At 40.6% G+C, this 18,317-nt stretch overlaps 1 protein-coding gene across 2 annotated transcripts in view; it reads right to left on the bottom strand.

Moving 5' to 3' along the window:
• rasgrf2b (Ras protein-specific guanine nucleotide-releasing factor 2b) overlaps nucleotides 1-9,397 on the bottom strand; it is a 234,569-nt gene extending 225,172 nt beyond the window's left edge. Inside the window, exon 1 of one of the 2 annotated variants that reach the window (XM_055920447.1) lies at nucleotides 8,571-9,397. In XM_055920447.1, the coding sequence (XP_055776422.1) occupies nucleotides 8,571-8,846 (276 nt within the window). In that variant the 5' untranslated portion in view covers nucleotides 8,847-9,397. The remainder of the gene's footprint in view (nucleotides 1-8,570) is intronic. The other variant, XM_055920448.1, reaches the window with a different exon arrangement.
• Nucleotides 9,398-18,317: the final 8,920 nt, after the last annotated feature.

Below are 18,317 nucleotides of genomic sequence, written 5' to 3'. Positions count from 1 at the left end.
CTGTGTCTTTCGATTAGTGTATGCTGTGTATTTTTACGAAATGTTTGATGATTAGTAGTTAGGTAAACACGTTGCTCATTGTAATTATTCTAGTCCATTTGTGACGGTGGGTGCAATTGTAAACTATGCCAGCTACCTGAAATATGCACATTTTTCTAACAAAACCTATCCCATACCATAAATATGTTATCAGACTGTCATCTGATGAGTTTTTTTCTTGGTTAGGGGCTATAAATATCTTAGTTTAGCCGAATTGGTGATAGCTACTGGTGTTGGTGGACAAATAAAAGATGGTGGATTATGCTAATGTGTTTTTAGGTAATAGATTTACATCTTTACATATTGTGTCTTCCCTGTAAAACATTTTAAAAATCGGACATGTTGGCTGGATTCACAAGATCTGTCTTTCATTAGCTGTATTGGACTTTAATGTGTGAAAGTTAAATATTTAAAAAAAAAAATTTTTTTGAATTTCGCGGCTCTGCCTTTTCGGTGGGGGTGGGGGGGGTGTGCCGCTAGCGGCACCCTAGTCCTAGACAGGTTAAAAAATTAAGATGGAGATTGGAGATTATTTCCTTTTCAAACAACTTAAAGTGAGCAGGTGTTATCTGAATAAAGGGAAAAGGGTCATTCTTGAACATAGGAAGAGACATTCCTACCAATTTACTAGAGAACCAGTTTGAATTTCAGTATAACTTTTGTATGACTTATGCCTTTTGTGAGAGGTCTAATGCTTTAATATTTAATAATTTCTGCACTCTGAATTCATATTCGTTATATAAATAGGCCCTTTTAATTTTGTCTGGCTTGCCATTCCAAATAAAATGGAGTATTATTTGTTCATATAATTTTAAAAGCAGGTCACTAGGTGTAGGCAAAACCAGAAGCATATAGGTAAACTGTGATATGACTAAAGAGTTAATCAGGTTCATTTTTTAAAAAATAAAAAAGGTATTTTCCTTTCCATGGTAGCAAGATCTTATCTATTTTTGCTAACTTTCAATAAAAATTTATTGAAGTGAGATCATTTCTTTTTGGGGGGATTTGTATACCAAGTATGTCCACATCTCCGTCAGACCATTTAATTGGTAAACTACACGGTAATGTAAAATTAGCATTTTTTGTGATCCAATACGTAATATCATAATTTGGTTTTAATCCAGAGAGGAGAGCAAAATTATCTAGATCCTCTATGAGGCCGTGGAGAGATTCTAATTGTGGTTTTAAAAGAAAACATGAATCATCAGCGTACAATGACACCTTAGTTTTTAAGCCACAGATTTCTAATACCTAAATATTATTGTTGGATCTAATTTTAACAGCTAACATTTCGATGGCAGTGGACAACCTTGTTTTACTCCTCTAGATAGTCTCTTTCTGAGATGTAGCCATTATTTACTATTTCACACCTAGAGTTACTATACTTAACTTTAACCCATTTCATAAGAGATTCCCCAAAATTGAAATATTCGAGGCATTTATATATAAACTCCAAAAGCCTTTTCAAAATCAGCTATGAAAACCAAGCCTGGTGTCCCCAATATTTCATAGTATTCTATTGTTTCCAGTACTAGTCTTATATTAACTCTAATGTATCGTCCATGTAAAAAACCTGTCTGATTAAGATGAATAATATCTGACAATACTTTTTTAATTCTATGCGCCAAGAATTCTGGATATTTATATATACCACTTGGGTCCTGTTTCAGTAATAATGAAATCAGATCTTCTTGTTGCGTGTCCGATAATCTACCATTTATATAGGAGTGGTTAAAACATGCTAATAATGGTCCTCTGAGTATATCAAAAAACGTTTGGTGTACTTCTACTGGTATGCCATCCAGCCCTGTAGATTTCCCAGCCTTAAAGGCTTTAATTGCGTCAAGCATTTCCTTCTCTGTAATTTGGCCTACACATGAGTCTTTCTGTACAGATGTTAATTTTACATTATTATTAGGGAAAAAATCCATACAATTAGCTTCGGTTAGTGGAGATGGAGGAGACAAACATATTCTTAAAGTACTTTACTTCCTCTTTCACAATATCATTCGGTGAATCATGCGTGACTACATCATTTGTAACAAGTTTCAATACATTTTTTTGGTATCATTTCTATATTGAAGATTGAAAAAGAATTTGGTGCATTTTTCCCCATATTCCATCCAGTTTGCTTTATTTTGATAATGTATTACACTGGATCTTTCTTGAATAAGTTCCTCCATTTCTTTTTGTTTTTCCTCTAACTTATTCTGTGCCTCTATGGTACAGTTTTATTGCTATCTAACTGTACTGTTAGTCCTTCAATTTCCTTTGTTAATATGGACTCTTTTCATCTAAATTGCTTTTGTTTTATAGATAAGTACTGAATTGCATGGCCTCTAAAAGGCTTACAATAAGGGGATCTGCTTGACCTATGGTATGTCTGAAAAAGTCAGTTATAAATTCTTCTGTCCTAGTTCTAAACAATTTATCATCTAGTAGGCTTTGATTAAATTTCCAATATCCTCGCCCCGTGGAAATTATGTAAGAGTAATATATATGCCAATTATGTGATGATCTGACCGCATTCTGTCCCCTATCAACACTTTTTAAACTTTTGGTGCCAGAGAGAATGGCATAAGAAAGTAGTCAAGACGACTAGCTTGATTAAGCCTCCGCCATGTATATCTCACTATGTCATTGTATTTAAGCCTCCATATATCCACTCATTCCAAAATATCCATGACATTCATGATTTCCTTAAGTGCCTGAGGGTGATAGTTTGTACTGTGATTTCCTTTCCGGTCCATAGAGGTATTTAAGACCGTATTAAAATCTCCCACCATAATAATTGAGTCTAGTGTAGCTTGTAGAGTTGATAAATTCTCATATATAATTTCAAAGAAGCTTGGATCATCATTATTTGGGCCGTATAGGTTAATAATCTATATCTGTTTATTGTCCAATAACATATTTAAAATAATGTGACGCCCTGACCATAGAGAGCCCTTGGTTCTCTATGGTGTTGTAGGTCAGGGTGTTCTAGTCAATTCATTTCTATGTTTGTGATTGAGTATGGTTCCCAATTAGAGGCAGCTGATTATCGTTGTCTCTAATTGGGGATCATACTTAAGGTGTCCCTGTTCCCACCTGCTTTTGTGGGATATTGTTTTGTGTTGTGCATGTTGCACCACGTAGTTCACGTTTCGTTGTTTTTTGTTTATTGTTTTTGTTTAAGTTTCACTTTGCATTAAATATGTGGAACTCAAATCACGCTGCGCCTTGGTCCGTCTTTCCTCATGATCGTGACAAATAATCCATCTACCTTGATGATCTGTTTGGACAACTTGCACATTTGGATCAAAATTACTGTTAATTAATATCATCACCCCTTTTGAATTTCTTTGCCCATGGGAGAAATATATTTTGCCCCCCCAGTCCTTCTTTCCACAAAACTGAATCTAAAATTGTTGAATGAGTTTCCTGTAAACAATAGATATTATATTCCTTCTCTTTTAGCCAGGAAAATACTGATCGTATTTTCTTATTATCTGCTAAGCCATTACAATTATAACTGGCTATACTTATTTCACCACTTACCATAATGAGAGACAACTTTCAATTCTAATTATCAAAATATATGTTTGTAAATGTACCATTAAAAAGTAACATGATTATTGAGTGTACCATGATATTTGCATTGCTACTAAGTAAACCTCCAATTGGTCCCCACTATTCCACCTGCTAAAAGCCCTCCTCATCCCGAGTTGGGTTGCCATCCCAATGCCCGGCAGACCACCACCGACCCCCCGGATCCCATATCCCTGGAGAGACCGGGACCCATCCTTCAACAAGAGCACCCAGTGCCACCCATAGAACAGAAGCAGATCAACCGCCAAATGCATTTCCATCGCCCTCACCTCGATTTGTATTACATATAGCTATTAAAATATATATATATTTATATATTATTCATTTTTTTAAATCCTGTTTATCTTATTTTCCATAAATAACTATTAATATTTGTAGTAATGTAGGCAAGGTAATGTAAGGATTTTTACCTCTCACCAGTCTTGCCCTTACCAAAATTACATTATGGCAAGCAATTATTATATAGGCAAACAATTATTGTGAATCATCCTATATTGTCCCTCGCAACAGTTGTGGGATACACACACACCCACACTTCACAGTCCCCAAGTCCAGAACAGACTATGGGAGTCACACAGTACTACATAGAGCCATGACTACATGGAACTGGACAGAAAAAAGCCATTGCTTAAAGAAAAAAATAAGCAAACACATTTGGTGTTTGCCAAAAGTGGGAGACTCTCCAAACATATGGTAGATGGTACTCTGGTCAGATTAGTTTTAAACTGAGTTTTTTGGCCAACAAGGGAAACTATGTCTGGCACAAACCCAACACCTCTTGTCACTCTCGCAAGCCACTGTATATTACTTGCTTTAGCAAGTCTCTCGGATTTCCTACCAGAGAGATTGTAAACTGTAATCTGTTTTACTGAGACTTGGCTAACGGGGGAGGTACTTGATACGGCTATTCAGCCTGCAGGGTTTTCTGTACATCGGCAAGACAGGAAAAAATTACTTTGCGGGAAGAACAAAGGCGGAGGAGTATGTTTCATGATCAGCAACTCATGGTGTGATTGTCGGAATGTAAAAACTCTTAAGACTTTCTGTGCCCCTGACCTGGAGTACCTCACGATGAAATGCCGACCACATTATCTCCCCGGAAAATTCACAGGTGTTTGAATCACGGCTGTGTACATTTTCAAAGAACTACACAGGACTTTCAACAAATTCGAAACAGCATATCCTGAGGCCACTTTCATTGTAGCCAGGGACTTTATCAAAATAAATCTAAGGAAAGGTCTCCCGAAATTCCATCATCACATCTCTTGGCTCACTCGGGGGGGAAAATACGTTGGACCATTGTTATTCTCCATTCCGACTGCATGGCCAAACATGACTCCAACACCATCATGAAGTTTGCAGATGACACAACGAAGGTGGGCCTGATCAGCGACAGTGACGAAACAGCGTACAAGGAGGAGGTCAAAGCCTTGTCGTAGTGGTGCCAGGGAAACAGTCTCTCCCTCAACATCAGAAAAACCAAGGAGCTGATCGTGGACTACAGGAAACAGGGGGAGGAGCATGCCCCTATTGTCATTGACAGGGCTACAGTGGAGAGGGTAAAAAGCGTAAAGTTCCTTGGCGTGCACATCACAGAGTACCTGACATATCCAATCACACCACCACCAATCACACCACCACTTCAGGCAGGCGCCTGAAGAAATAGGTCATGGGCCCTCGGGTCCTAAAGAAGTTATACAGCTGCACAAACAAGAGCATCTTGACAGGCTGCATCCCCGCCTGGTACAGCAACTGCACCACCATCAACCGGAAGGCCCTACAGAAGGTGTTGCGGACAGCACAATAAATCACTGGGGGTGAGCTCCCTGCCCTCCAGGACATCTACACCAGGCGATGTTTGAGGAAGGCCCAAAAGATCGACCAGTACTCCCGTCACCCGAGCAACAGACTGTTCACTCTCTTACCTTCTGGCAAGCAGTATCGGAGTATCAGGTCTAGGACCAACAGGCTCAGAGACAGCTTCTACCACCAGGCCATCAGACTGCTGAAAACCTAAACCTCCCTGCACAGACCTGGACCTTAGAGACTATTTGCACCAGAGAGTATATATGCACCTTAGAAAGTATTTCCACCGACTACCCACACTTCCAACCCTTAACACAAACACACACACCACACCACACACACACACTCAGAGCTCACACAAGCACACTCACAGTCAATGCTGCTGTTCTAATATATACAGTTGAAGTCGGAAGTTTACATACACCTTAGCCAAATACATTTAAAATCAGTTTTTAATTTATTTAATCCTAGTAAAATTCCATGTTTTAGGTCAGTTAGGATCAAAACATTATTTTAAGAATGTGAAATGTCAGAATAATAGTAGAGAGAATGATTTATTTCAGCTTTTATTTCTTTCATCACATTCCCAGTGGGTAAGAAAATTACATACACTCAATTAGTATTTGGTAGCATTGCCTTGAAATTCTTTAACTTGGGTCAAACGTTTCAGGTAGCCTTCCACAAGCTTCCCACAATAAGTTGGGTGAATTTTGGCCCATTCCTCCTGACAGAGCTGGTGTAACTGAGTCAGGTTTGTAGGCCTCCTTGCTCGCACACACTTTTCAGTTCTGCCAACAAAATTTCTATAGGATTGAGGTCAGGGCTTTGTGATGGCCACTCCAATACCTTGACTTTGTTGTCCTTAAGCCATTTTGCCACAACTTTGGAAGTATGCTTGGGGTCATTGTCCATTTGGAAGACCCATTTGCGACCAAGCTTTAACTTCCTGACTGATATCTTGAGATGTTGCTTCAATATATCCACATAATTTTCCTCCCTCATGACGCCATCTATTTTGTGATGTGCACCAATCCCTCCTGCAGCAAAGCACCCCTACAACATGATGCTGCCACACCTGTGCTTCACGGTTGGGATGGTGTTCTTCGGCCTGCAAGCTTCCCCCTTTTTCCTCCAAACATAACGATGGTCATTATGGCCCAACAGTTCTATTTTTGTTTCATCAGACCAGAGGACATTTCGCACCAAAGTACGTTCATCTCTAGGAGACAGAATGTGTCTCCTTCCTGAGCGGTATGACGTCTACGTGGTCCCATGGTGTTTATACATGTGTACTATTGTTTGTACAGATGAACGTCGTGGTACCTTCAGGCGTTTGGAAATTGCTCCGAAGGATGAACCAGACATATAGAGGACTACAATTATTTTCTAAGCTCTTGGCTGATTTCTTTTGATTTTCCAATGATATCAATCAAAGTGGCACTGAGTTTGAAGGTAGGCCTTGAAATACATCCACAGGTACACCTCCAATTGACTCAAATTATGTCAATTAGCCTATCAGAAGCTTCTAAAGCCATGACATCATTTTCTGGAATTTTCCAAGCTGTTTAAAGGCAGTCAACTTAGTGTATGTAAACTTCTGGCTCACTGGAATTGTGATAGAGTGAATTATAAGTGAAATAATCTGTCTGTAAACAATTGTTGGAAAAATGACTTGTCATGCACAAAGTAGATGTCCTAACTAACTTTCCAAAACTATAGTTTGTTAACAAGAAATTTGTGGAGTGGTTGAAAAACGAGTTTTAATGACTCCAACCTAAGTGTATGTAAACTTCCGACTTCAACTGTACTATTGATTCCACTACCTACTTCATTCTTGTAAATACAGTCCATTATTACTATGCATACTACCTCTTCTATTACTTCTACTACTTGTTATTTTTTATTTGACTCTTTTCATTGTTATTATTGATTCAGGTATTGCATTGTTGAGGGAGCTAGCTAGCGCAAAATAGTTTTGATGCAACTTTTGTACTTGCTGTGAACTGTGTACGTGACTAATACATTTTATATCTCTCCTCTTTCCATTTCTTCTCTCCTCCTCCCCCCTCTGTCCTATCCTCTCCTCTTTCCATCTCTTCTCTCCTCCTCCCTTTCTCCTATCCTACTCTCTCCTCGTCAGTTTAGCCATTGCTGTCCAGCTCTTGCCTGGGGAGGACCAATTAGGACCAGTGCAGAGCCGAAAGGGAGGAGCTATCATGTCTGGTTATAGCCAGGGGCAAAGAGATAGGCATTTATGACTCCGCCATACATGCACACACACAAACAAACAAACAGAGAGAGACTTTAACTGAGCCCTACACAAGGCTTTAAAATGTTTCTGCAGGAGACACAGGCCTACTCCTCAAGGCTTTAAACACCAGCCTTTGTCATCTATCCCTCTCTCTCTCCTTTTCTCAATTGTCTCTTTAATGTGTGTGTGTCACCATAAAGGCTCATAGAACAGGAACAGAATCGATATGAAGGCAATAATTAGTTGATGCCAAAATCTAATAACATACTGCACCCATGGCTTGTGACTGAAATATAGATCCAACAGCAACTGTCTCTATTCCATAAGATTATTTGTTTATGTTTGATAGAGCCTGAAATGAATCAATGATATGATCGCATTCAACAGGTTTCCCTACATGCAGAAAATGTCATTCAAATGACTCACACACAGGAAAATTTGAATGTGGACAGCAACTGTCATTTTCATATCAGTGAAAATAACATTTTGCTGCCAAACCACAGGGTGTAGGCCTACATGAGAGGGGTGGGAAGAGAACTGTTCACACTATAGGAATAGGTTCACACAGTCCATGCACACATTGTACCTAATTGGCAACGACAAGACAATACAGTTCTCTTTCATTTTAAAAAGAGGATTGACAATTTGAATACTGCATAATGCCAATTAAGTGCCATCATCCCTCTGATCCTTTCAACGTCCACTTCACCACCCTCTCTTGTTCTGGTTGTCTGCTTTACTAGACTGCCTTACCTCTCCCTTTCTCCTTGACTGAATACTCTGGGCAGCTGTTCTGAAAACAGATTACCGGTTTCAGAGTTTAGGCTGCAGCGGGAAAGTTTGGCAGCCACACAGATACACAGATTGCGTAAGTCTCTTTTACCTGTTTGTCGAGAGTCTCTTTTCCCGCAGTGGAGACCTTCGGAACAGGCACGCTCTCGCAGGTGCAGCCCTCCAAGAGGTAAATCCCGGCGGGCCGTACACTCTGCTCGTTTTCGAAGTAAAAAAACACGTTTTGGTACAGCGCAAAGAACTTCTCGTGCCACCTGCTGTTCTCCGTGGTCTTCTTGCTCAAATAACCGCGCTTGGTACCCTCCTTACGCGCAACGACTGAGAGGAACAGAGCGTGTCCCTCATTAAACCTGACACTCTTCTGCATTTTAATGTATTCTTTTTAGTTTTTTATAAAACCGTGTGTAGGCTATTGAATGCGAGACCAAATCCGCCGGTGTGTGTTTAAACTTCCCCTTTCAGTGAATGAAGAGGGAAAGTGGTCACCAGGCTGAGCATCACCAGGCTGAGCGCCGAGGTGCGCGGGAAAGTTGCCCCGCCAAAGGGAGAGCTCTTGCGGGGAAACTCATATTCGAGAGAGACCCCGTCAACGACTTCTTAAACCCATTTACGATCCATGTCCACATCTGCCAAACGTTGAAAAGAAAGGTAGACAAAATCCCAGATGGAGGAAAGAGTAGGCAGTGAGATGCAGAAAATGGAAAGGTTATTGTTCGCAAAGCAGAGAGGGGGGAAGCCTTGGAGAGGACAAACAGTGTGGTCGAATCACCGCCTAGATCAGCAACAATTGGCTTTGGCACCGCCTCTCTCTCTCTCTCTCTCTCGCTCTTCTCTCTGTACACAGAAAAATACTGGGTTAAAAAAACATCTAATTTGTGTTATTTGGTAACCCAGCGCTGGCTAAATATTGGACACAACACATGCTGTGTTATTTTGACGCAGCCAGTTGGGTTGGGTGAATGTTGGGTTTAGCTAAAAATGGGTTCATTTGGTTTTTATTCATGTTCATGCAGTGTTGATCCAGAACTTGGGTGTTTTTTTATGTAATCTATTTTTAGTACACATGTTCCAAACACTGTCAAGACTCAGCATATCTAAGCATTTAGATCAATGACATGGTGGCGCTATAACGGGCACATGTTTATATCTCTTGATATTTCTAGTCAGAGGGATGGAATTGGGCACAAATGCTAAGGGATATGAGTCTAGCTAAACTGTAAAATATGATTCAGTTTGGCCACATGGTGGCTCTGTTGGACAGGAAAGGTTATTAATGCAAGCTCATTGGCTTATTGCGGCCATATTGTTTTTAAAAATTATTATGGATCCCCATTTGAGCAAGAAGTCATGGAAAATATTGTGTTTGAAGATATATATCCATAGATGCTATATAACAAATTTAGTGCCGATCGATTTAGCCATCCTGGAGAAGACAACATTTGAAGTAGTCACAATCATAAAAAAGTCCAAAATATGCATATTGCATAATTTTGAATTGTGATATTTGGCAGGCATGGTAAGGAGAGCAGAAGTAGCTCCTCCTAGGGTGATGTGTCCAATTTGTACTAATAGTAGCAAAGTGGTCTACAGCTTGAACCCTGGCGTTGCTGCTTGCAGCTGTTTATTATTATTAGGGGTTCAGCAGCGAAGATGGTGAAACCCTATTGTTGTCACGTTCCTGACCTTATTTCCTTTGTTTAGCCTTGTTTAGTTGGTCAGGACGTGAGCTGGGTGGGCATTCTATGTTATGTGTTTCTTTGTTGGGTTCATTGTATTAGCCTGATATGGTTCTCAATCAGGGGCAGGTGTTTTACATTTCCTCTGATTGAGAACCATATTAAGGTAGGCTGTTCTCACTGTTTGTTTGTGGGTGATTGTTGCTGTGTCTATGTTTGTGTCTGCACTTTCGTTTGTTAGCTTCACGGTCGTTTGTTGTTTTGTCTAGTTTGTATTAGTGTTCGTTTAATCTTCAAATAAATAGAAGATGTATTTATATCACGCTGCGCCTTGGTCCTCTCTTTCACCTAAAGACGATCGTGACAATTGTGTTTCTTCTGGTTCAGTATTATTAGGGGTTAAAGCAGCAACGCTGGTCAAACCCTATTCTATTGTTGGCATTCATTATTATTATTCATTTTCTTCCATAAAGCAAAATTAAAATTCCTGTGAGATGGTAATACCTAGGAAGATGCAACTTGGCATGATGGTAAAGGCCCATGGGCCACACCCTCTCATACAATGCAATGCCATTTTGAATTGTGTGAAAAACACTTAAAACGCTACTTCTCTGGCACCGATTGACCGGTTTGCACGAAACTTGATATGTGGCATCTATGGACAAAGTTCTCCCAACTCAACATTTTCCAGATTAGAAGCTAAAACAACATGGCTGCTATTGACCAATAAGTATACATGTGCGCATGGTCTGGCACATAAATGCATATTTGTATTTGTATTTATTATGGATCCCCAACTCTTCCTGGGGTTCAGCAAAATTAAGGCAGTTCTATTTATTTTAATAGATTACAATACATTCACAACAGATTAAGTGTGTGCCCTCCGGCCCCAACTCTACTACCACATATCTACAACACAAATGTATCGTGTGTGTATGCATGTGTCTGTTCTTATGTTTGTGTTGCTTCACAGTCCCCACTGTTCCATAAGGTATATTTGATCTGATTTTTAAGTCTAATTTTACTGCTTGTGTGAGTTACTTGATGTGGAATCAAGTTCTATGTAGTCATGGCTCTATGTACTACTGTGCACCTCCCATAGTCTGTTCTGGATATGGGGACCGTGAAGAGACCTCTGGTGGCATGTCTTGTGGGTTATGCATGGGTGTCCGAGCTGTGTGCCAGTAGTTCAAACAGACAGCTCGGTGCATTCAACATGTCAATACCTCTCACAAATACAAGTATGTGATGAAGTCAATCTCTCCTCCACTTTGAGCCAGGAGAATTTGACATGCATATTATTAATATTAGCTCTCTGTGTACATCCAAGGGCCAGCCATGCTGCCCAATTTCAATTTTCTAAAGTCCCTCTTTGTGGCACCTGACCACATGACTGAACAGTCGTCCAGGTGCAATTCTTGGACCGACTCTCTTCTCTGTATACATCAATGATGTCGCTCTTGCTGCTGGTGAGTCTCTGATCCACCTCTACGCAGACGACACTATTCTGTATACTTCTGGCCCTTCTCTTGACACTGTGTTAACAACCCTCCAGGCGAGCTTCAATGCCATACAACTCTCCTTCCGTGGCCTCCAATTGCTCTTAAATACAAGTAAAACTAAATGCATGCTCTTCAACCGATCGCTGCCTGCACCTGCCCGCCTGTCCAGCATCACTACTCTGGACGGCTCTGACTTAGAATATGTGGACAACTACAAATACCTAGGTGTCTGGTTAGACTGTAAACTCTCCTTCCAGACTCACATCAAGCATCTCCAATCCAAAGTTAAATCTAGAATCGGCTTCCTATTCCGCAACAAAGCATCCTTCACTCATGCTGCCAAACATACCCTTGTAAAACTGACCATCCTACCAATCCTCGACTTCGGTGATGTCATTTACAAAATAGCCTCCAAAACCCTACTCAATAAATTGGATGCAGTCTATCACAGTGCCATCCGTTTTGTCACCAAAGCCCCATATACTACCCACCACTGCGACCTGTACGCTCTCGTTGGCTGGCCCTCGCTTCACACTCGTCGCCAAACCCACTGGCTCTAGGTCATCTACAAGACCCTGCTAGGTAAAGTCCCCCCTTATCTCAGCTCGCTGGTCACCATAGCAACGCCCACCCGTAGCACGCGCTCCAGCAGGTATATCTCTCTGGTCACCCCCAAAACCAATTCTTCCTTTGGCCGCCTCTCCTTCCAGTTCTCTGCTGCCAATGACTGGAACGAACTACAAAAATCTCTGAAACTGGAAACACTTATCTCCCTCACTAGCTTTAAGCACCAGCTGTCAGAGCAGCTCATAGATTACTGCACCTGTACATAGCCCATCTATAATTTAGCCCAAACAACTACCTCTTTACCTACTGTATTTATTTATTTTGCTCCTTTGCACCCCATTATTTCTATCTCTACTTTGCACCTTCTTCCACTGCAAACCAACCATTCCAGTGTTATTTTTTTTTACTTGCTATATTGTATTTACTTCGCCACCATGGCCTTTTTATATATTTTTATTTATTTATTTATATATATATATATTTTGTTTGCCTTCACCTCCCTTATCTCACCTCACTTGCTCATATTGTATATAGACTTATTTTCACTGTATTATTGACTGTATGTTTGTTTTACTCCATGTGTAACTATGTGTTGTTGTATGTGTCGAACTGCTTTGCTTTATCTTGGCCAGGTCACAATTGTAAATGAGAACGTGTTCTCAATTTGCCTACCTGGTTAAATAAAGGTGAAAAAAATAAATAAATAAAAAATAAAATAAATAAGACTGCCATCTGATGAAGTTGTTTGTTGGTTAGTTTGGTTGGTTCTTGGTTAGTTAGGTTGGCTTTGTGCATGCTACCTGTGCTGTGAAAAATGTCTGTCCTTTTTTGTATTTGGTGGTGAGCTAACATAAATACGTGCTGTTTTCGCTGTAAAACATTTAAAAAATCGGACATGTTGGCTGGATTCACAAGATGTGTACCTTTCATTTGCTGTATTGGACTTGTTAATGTGTGAAAGTTAAATATTTCGAAAATATATATTTTGAATTTCGCGCTCTGCCTTTTCAATGGAATGTGGGAGGAGTTCCGCTGGCGGAACGCCAGAGTCAGACAGGTTAACCATGTATTGCTACCACTGTATCATCAAAGGTATTATTGAAGTGAGTTTCAGATATTGTCAGAATATGAATGTCATCTGTTACTAGCAAATTATTGATTTCATTACCCTTTTTTCTTAAGCAACATATGTTAACGTGAGCTATTTTAACACTTTTCTGGGATGCTTGATTGTTTTTCTTGCTTTACTAAGAAGCTTAGCAAATGTAGACAAACATACTCGGGTTATTTATGTTAGTGCAGGGTGAGCTGCACACATTGGACTTCCTACTAGGGCACACCACATCAGTGCTAACAGTATTACTCTGGTTTATAAGCGTATGATCACTGCTTACAATAGCTGTAGGATCAGCAGTGGCATTCAGGGCAGTAAAGAGGGACATAAATTAGGTTACTTACATTGTGTCTTTCAATGTCCCTGGGATAATGTACATTTGGTGAAACATTATGACAACTCAGCAACACAAAGGTAGGTGTTAAATGAGCTTGGGCCAGGAAAAAGCTTAGGGCCAGTAGGTAGGTTACAGGCCAGTGCTGATGGTGGACGGTAACACCCAGCAACAGTCAACAAAGAACTATTTGAAAGCTTAATGCTGAAAACCAGAAAGTCAAATTGTTTGGGAACAGACTTCGTGGAGACAACCGAGCACTGAAGGTGGTCCTTGGTAAAGATTGCCACTCCACCACCTTTGGAAGATTTGTCTCGTCTAAAAAGGTTAAAATCAGTGTTCAGAACACTCTTTCTTAACCATGTCTCAGTAATCACCATCACATCTAGATTTGAGCTGTGAACCCCCACTTTCAATTGATGAATTTGAGGTAATAAGCTTTTAGTGTTAACATGCAGAAAACCCAGGCTTTTATGAGAGCAGAAATCAGTGAAGCAGAAATCATCAGAACACAAGTCGGAATTGGGACTATTAACAGTAAACGGGCCAGGGGGTACATGCACATTTGCAGCTATCATCAGCAGAAATAAAATCAGGGCACAACAGAGGATGGAGAGCTTTGCAATGTTTATTTTTTATGACATTCGAATGTGCATCAGATGGCAACAAGTTCATATTGTACAGCAATTTCATCAGGTAACAAGAATACAAAGCCAGCGAGAGAGGGTTAGAATAGAGTCCGTGTAACCAATAGAGAGATAGAGCCGTGAGTGTGGGAACAAACATAGTCCGGGTAAACGAAACGAGCAAAGTCATAGTCAACAAAGCGCGCAGCAGTCCTGGAGCAAATAGCACGGCTTGGAGCTAGCCATTGTAAGTTCAAAGAGTCACTCGCCCCAACAAAATAATGTGAGTTAGTAGCTCCCTGTGAATCCAGTAGGCTATAAAAGTCTGAGAAAAAATAAATAAATAGTTGGCCTATGCTAGTTAATTAAAAGTGTTTCTGAGTAAAGCTCAAATAATAAGATTCACAAGTTAAGTAGTCTGCATAAAAATTCTGATCAGTCCAAAGTCCACAGTGCATGTGTGTGCTTGAGGCGAGCGAAAGTTTGCGAGATGGGGGAAGTGTGGCGGGAGTATCTGTACCAGACAGAGGGAGACAGGCCAGGGCAGGCAGAGAGCAAATCGCTGGTTGGGATCCAAGCAACAACTCAGCAGGCAAAGGGAGTAGGTGTCACACCCGCTTGGGAGTAGCCTTTGAACGGGGTATGGTTGTTGGTGCTAAGTGCACTGGTTTGAGTGTGTCAAGAACTGCAACACTGCTTGGTTTTTCACGCTCAACAGTTTCCCATGTGTATCAAGAATGGCCCACCACCCAAATGAAATCCAGCTAACTTGAGGCTGTTCTTAGGGCAAAAGGGGGTGCAACTCAATATTAGCAAGGTGTTCCTAATGTTTTGTATTTTCCAGACTAGTTTGTCAAACAACATGGCAACTACTGACCAATAAACATAAATGTGGGCGTGATCTGGTAAATAAATTAATATAGATCAGACACGGATATCCATATTGTAACAAACCATGGTGCACATTTTCCAAACACTGTCAAGACTTAACATATGCAAGCAGATTCAGATTGACCACAAGAAGACGTTGTCACGCCCTGGCCTTAGTTATCTTTGTTTTCTTTATTATTTTGGTTAGGTCAGGGTGTGACATGGGGGATGTATGTGTTTTGTCTTATCTAGGGGGTTTGTATGTTTATGGGGTGTTTACTAGTCTAGGTGTTTGTATGTCTATGGTTGCCTAGATTGGTTCTCAAAGATAGGCAGCTGTTTATCGTTGTCTCTGATTGGGAACCATATTTAGGCAGCCATATTCCGTTGGGTATTTGGTGGGTTATTGTCTGTATTGGTTGCTTGTGTCTGCACTTTATATATATATATATATATATATATATATATATATATATATATATATATAGCTTCACGTTCGTTTTGGTGTTTTGATTAGTTTAAGTGTTCTTCATTTCGTGTTAAATAAATAGAAGAATGTATTCGTATCACGCTGCGCCTTGGTCCTTCTCTCTTCCTCCAGACGACGAACGTGACAGACGTTTAAAGTAAGCAGCAAAGCTGGTGAAACCCTATTGTATTTGTTGGCGTTCGATATTATAATAATAATAATTATTTATTATTATTATTCGTCTTCTTCAGTAAGGTAACATTTAAATGCAAATTCCCGTGAGACGGTAAGGCCTAGGAGGTTGCAACCGTCCATGATGGTAAAGGAACAAGGCCCACACACTTTCATTATAATCCATGCCATTTAGCCACATGGTGGTGCTATAACAATCGATTTAACATGCCTATTTTAAAAGGTCACGCCCCTCACCACGTGAGAGATAGAGTCCTAAAAATTGGAACACCTGTCCCTCTCCTCACAAGGAACAAATTTGACTCAAGTAACCATGAAGTCCGCCATTATGGATATTTCATGCTACTTCTCTAGCACCAATTGACCGATCTGCACAAAACATGACACATGGCATCTAGCCCAACATTTTCGAGGCTATTATGTCAAACAACATGGTCGCTACTGGCCAATAAACATTCACGTGGGGGTGGTCTGGCACATAAACTAATATAGATCAGACACGAATATTCGTATTATAACAACACTTGATGCACAATATTTCAAACATAGTGAAGACTCAACATATGCAATCCAATTCAGCGTGACCACAAAATGGCGCTATAACATGCACATGTTTATATCTCTTGATCTGTTTGACTCAGAGTGATGATATTTGGCAGACACACTGCGCTATAGATCTGCGCTATAGATCCCTTTAGCAGGATCATTTTCCTAAACAACCGTTGAATTGCAGGGCGCCAAATATTACTAGAAATATTTATAATCATGCAATCACAAGTGAAATATACCAAAACACAGTTTAGCTTGTTGTTAATCCACCTATCGTGTCAGATTTTGAAAATATGCTTTGCAGCGAAAGCAATCCAAGCTTTTGTGAGTGTATCAATCAATGCTAGAACAGCTAGCCCCAATAATAATATAATATTCCAACCGGACCGTAACCTATTCAATAAAAGAGAGAAAGAAAATGGAGAGCTACCCCTCTCGCGCACAGGAACTAATCAAAGGACACCTGACTACTTTTGAAAAATCTCGCTCATTTTTCAAAATAAAAGCCTGAAACAGCCTGAGGAAGCCATTGGAAAAGGAATCTGGTTGATACCCCCTTTAAATGGAAGAAATCCGGGCAAGGAAACAAAGATAAAAAAACAAAAAATCACTTCCGGGTTAGATTTCCTCAGGTTTTTGCCTGCAGAATCAGTTGTGTTTTACTCACAGACAATATTTTGACAGTTTTGGAAACTTTGGAGTGTTTTCTATCCTAATCTGTAAATTATATGCATATTCTATGATCTGGACCTGAGAAATAGTCCGTTTACCTTGGGAACGTTATTTAAAAAAAAAAAAATTTAACTGACCCCTAGCGTCAAGAGGTTAATAAAAAAGTGGTCAGATAAAGCAGATGCAAAACTACAGGACTGTTTTGCTAGCACAGACTGAAAATTGTTCCGGGATTCTTCCGATGAGGAATACACAACATCAGTCACTGGCTTCATCAATAAGTGCATCGATGATGTCGTCCCCACAGTGACTGTACGTACATACCCCAACCAGAAACCATGGATTACAGGCAACATTCACACTCAGATAAAGGGTAGAGCTGCCGCTTTCAAGGAGAGGGACTCTAACGATTATAAGAAATCCCGCTATTCCCTCCGACGAACCATCAAACAGGCAAAGCATCAATACAGGACTAAGATTGAATCGTATTACACCGGCTCCGACGCTCGTCCGATGTGGCAGGGCTTGCAAACTATAACAGACTACAAAGGGAAGCACAGCCGAGAGCTGCTCAGTGACACAAGCCTAAAAGATGAGCTAAATAACCTATATGCTCGCTTCGAGACAAGTAACACTGAAACATGCATGAGAGCATCAGCTGTTCCGGACAACTGTGTGATCACGCTCTCCGCAGCTGATGTGAGTAAGACCTTTAAGCAGGTCAACATTCACAAGGCCGCAGGGCCAGACGGATTACCAGGACGTGTACTCCGAGCATGCGCTGACCAACTGGCAAGTGTCTTCACTGACATTTTCAACCTCTCCCTGTCGGAGTCTGTAATACCAACATGTTTCAAGCAGACCACCATAGTCCCTGTGCCCACCATAGTCCCTGTGCCCAAGAACACTAAGGTAACCTGCCTAAATGACTACCGACCCTGTAGCACTCACGTCTGTAGCCATGAAGTGCCTTGAAAGGCTGGTCATGGCTCACATCAACACCATTATCCCAGAAACCCACTCCAATTTGCATACCACCCAAACAGATCCACAGATGATGCAATCTCTATTGCACTCCACACTGCCCTTTCACACCTGGACAAAAGGAACACCTACATGAGAATGCTATTCATTGAATTCAGCTCAGCATTCAACACCATAGTGCCCTCAAAGCTCATCACTAGGACCCTGGGACTAAACACCTTCCTCTGCAACTGGATCCTGGACTTCCTGACGGGCCGCCCCCAGATGGTAAGGGTAGGTAACA

This window comes from Salvelinus fontinalis, chromosome 4 (assembly GCF_029448725.1).
Source record: "Salvelinus fontinalis isolate EN_2023a chromosome 4, ASM2944872v1, whole genome shotgun sequence".
NCBI classification, from domain to species: domain Eukaryota; kingdom Metazoa; phylum Chordata; class Actinopteri; order Salmoniformes; family Salmonidae; genus Salvelinus; species Salvelinus fontinalis.
The sequence above is the reverse complement of the archived record's forward strand: the minus strand, read 5'-3'. Positions and strand labels throughout refer to the sequence as shown.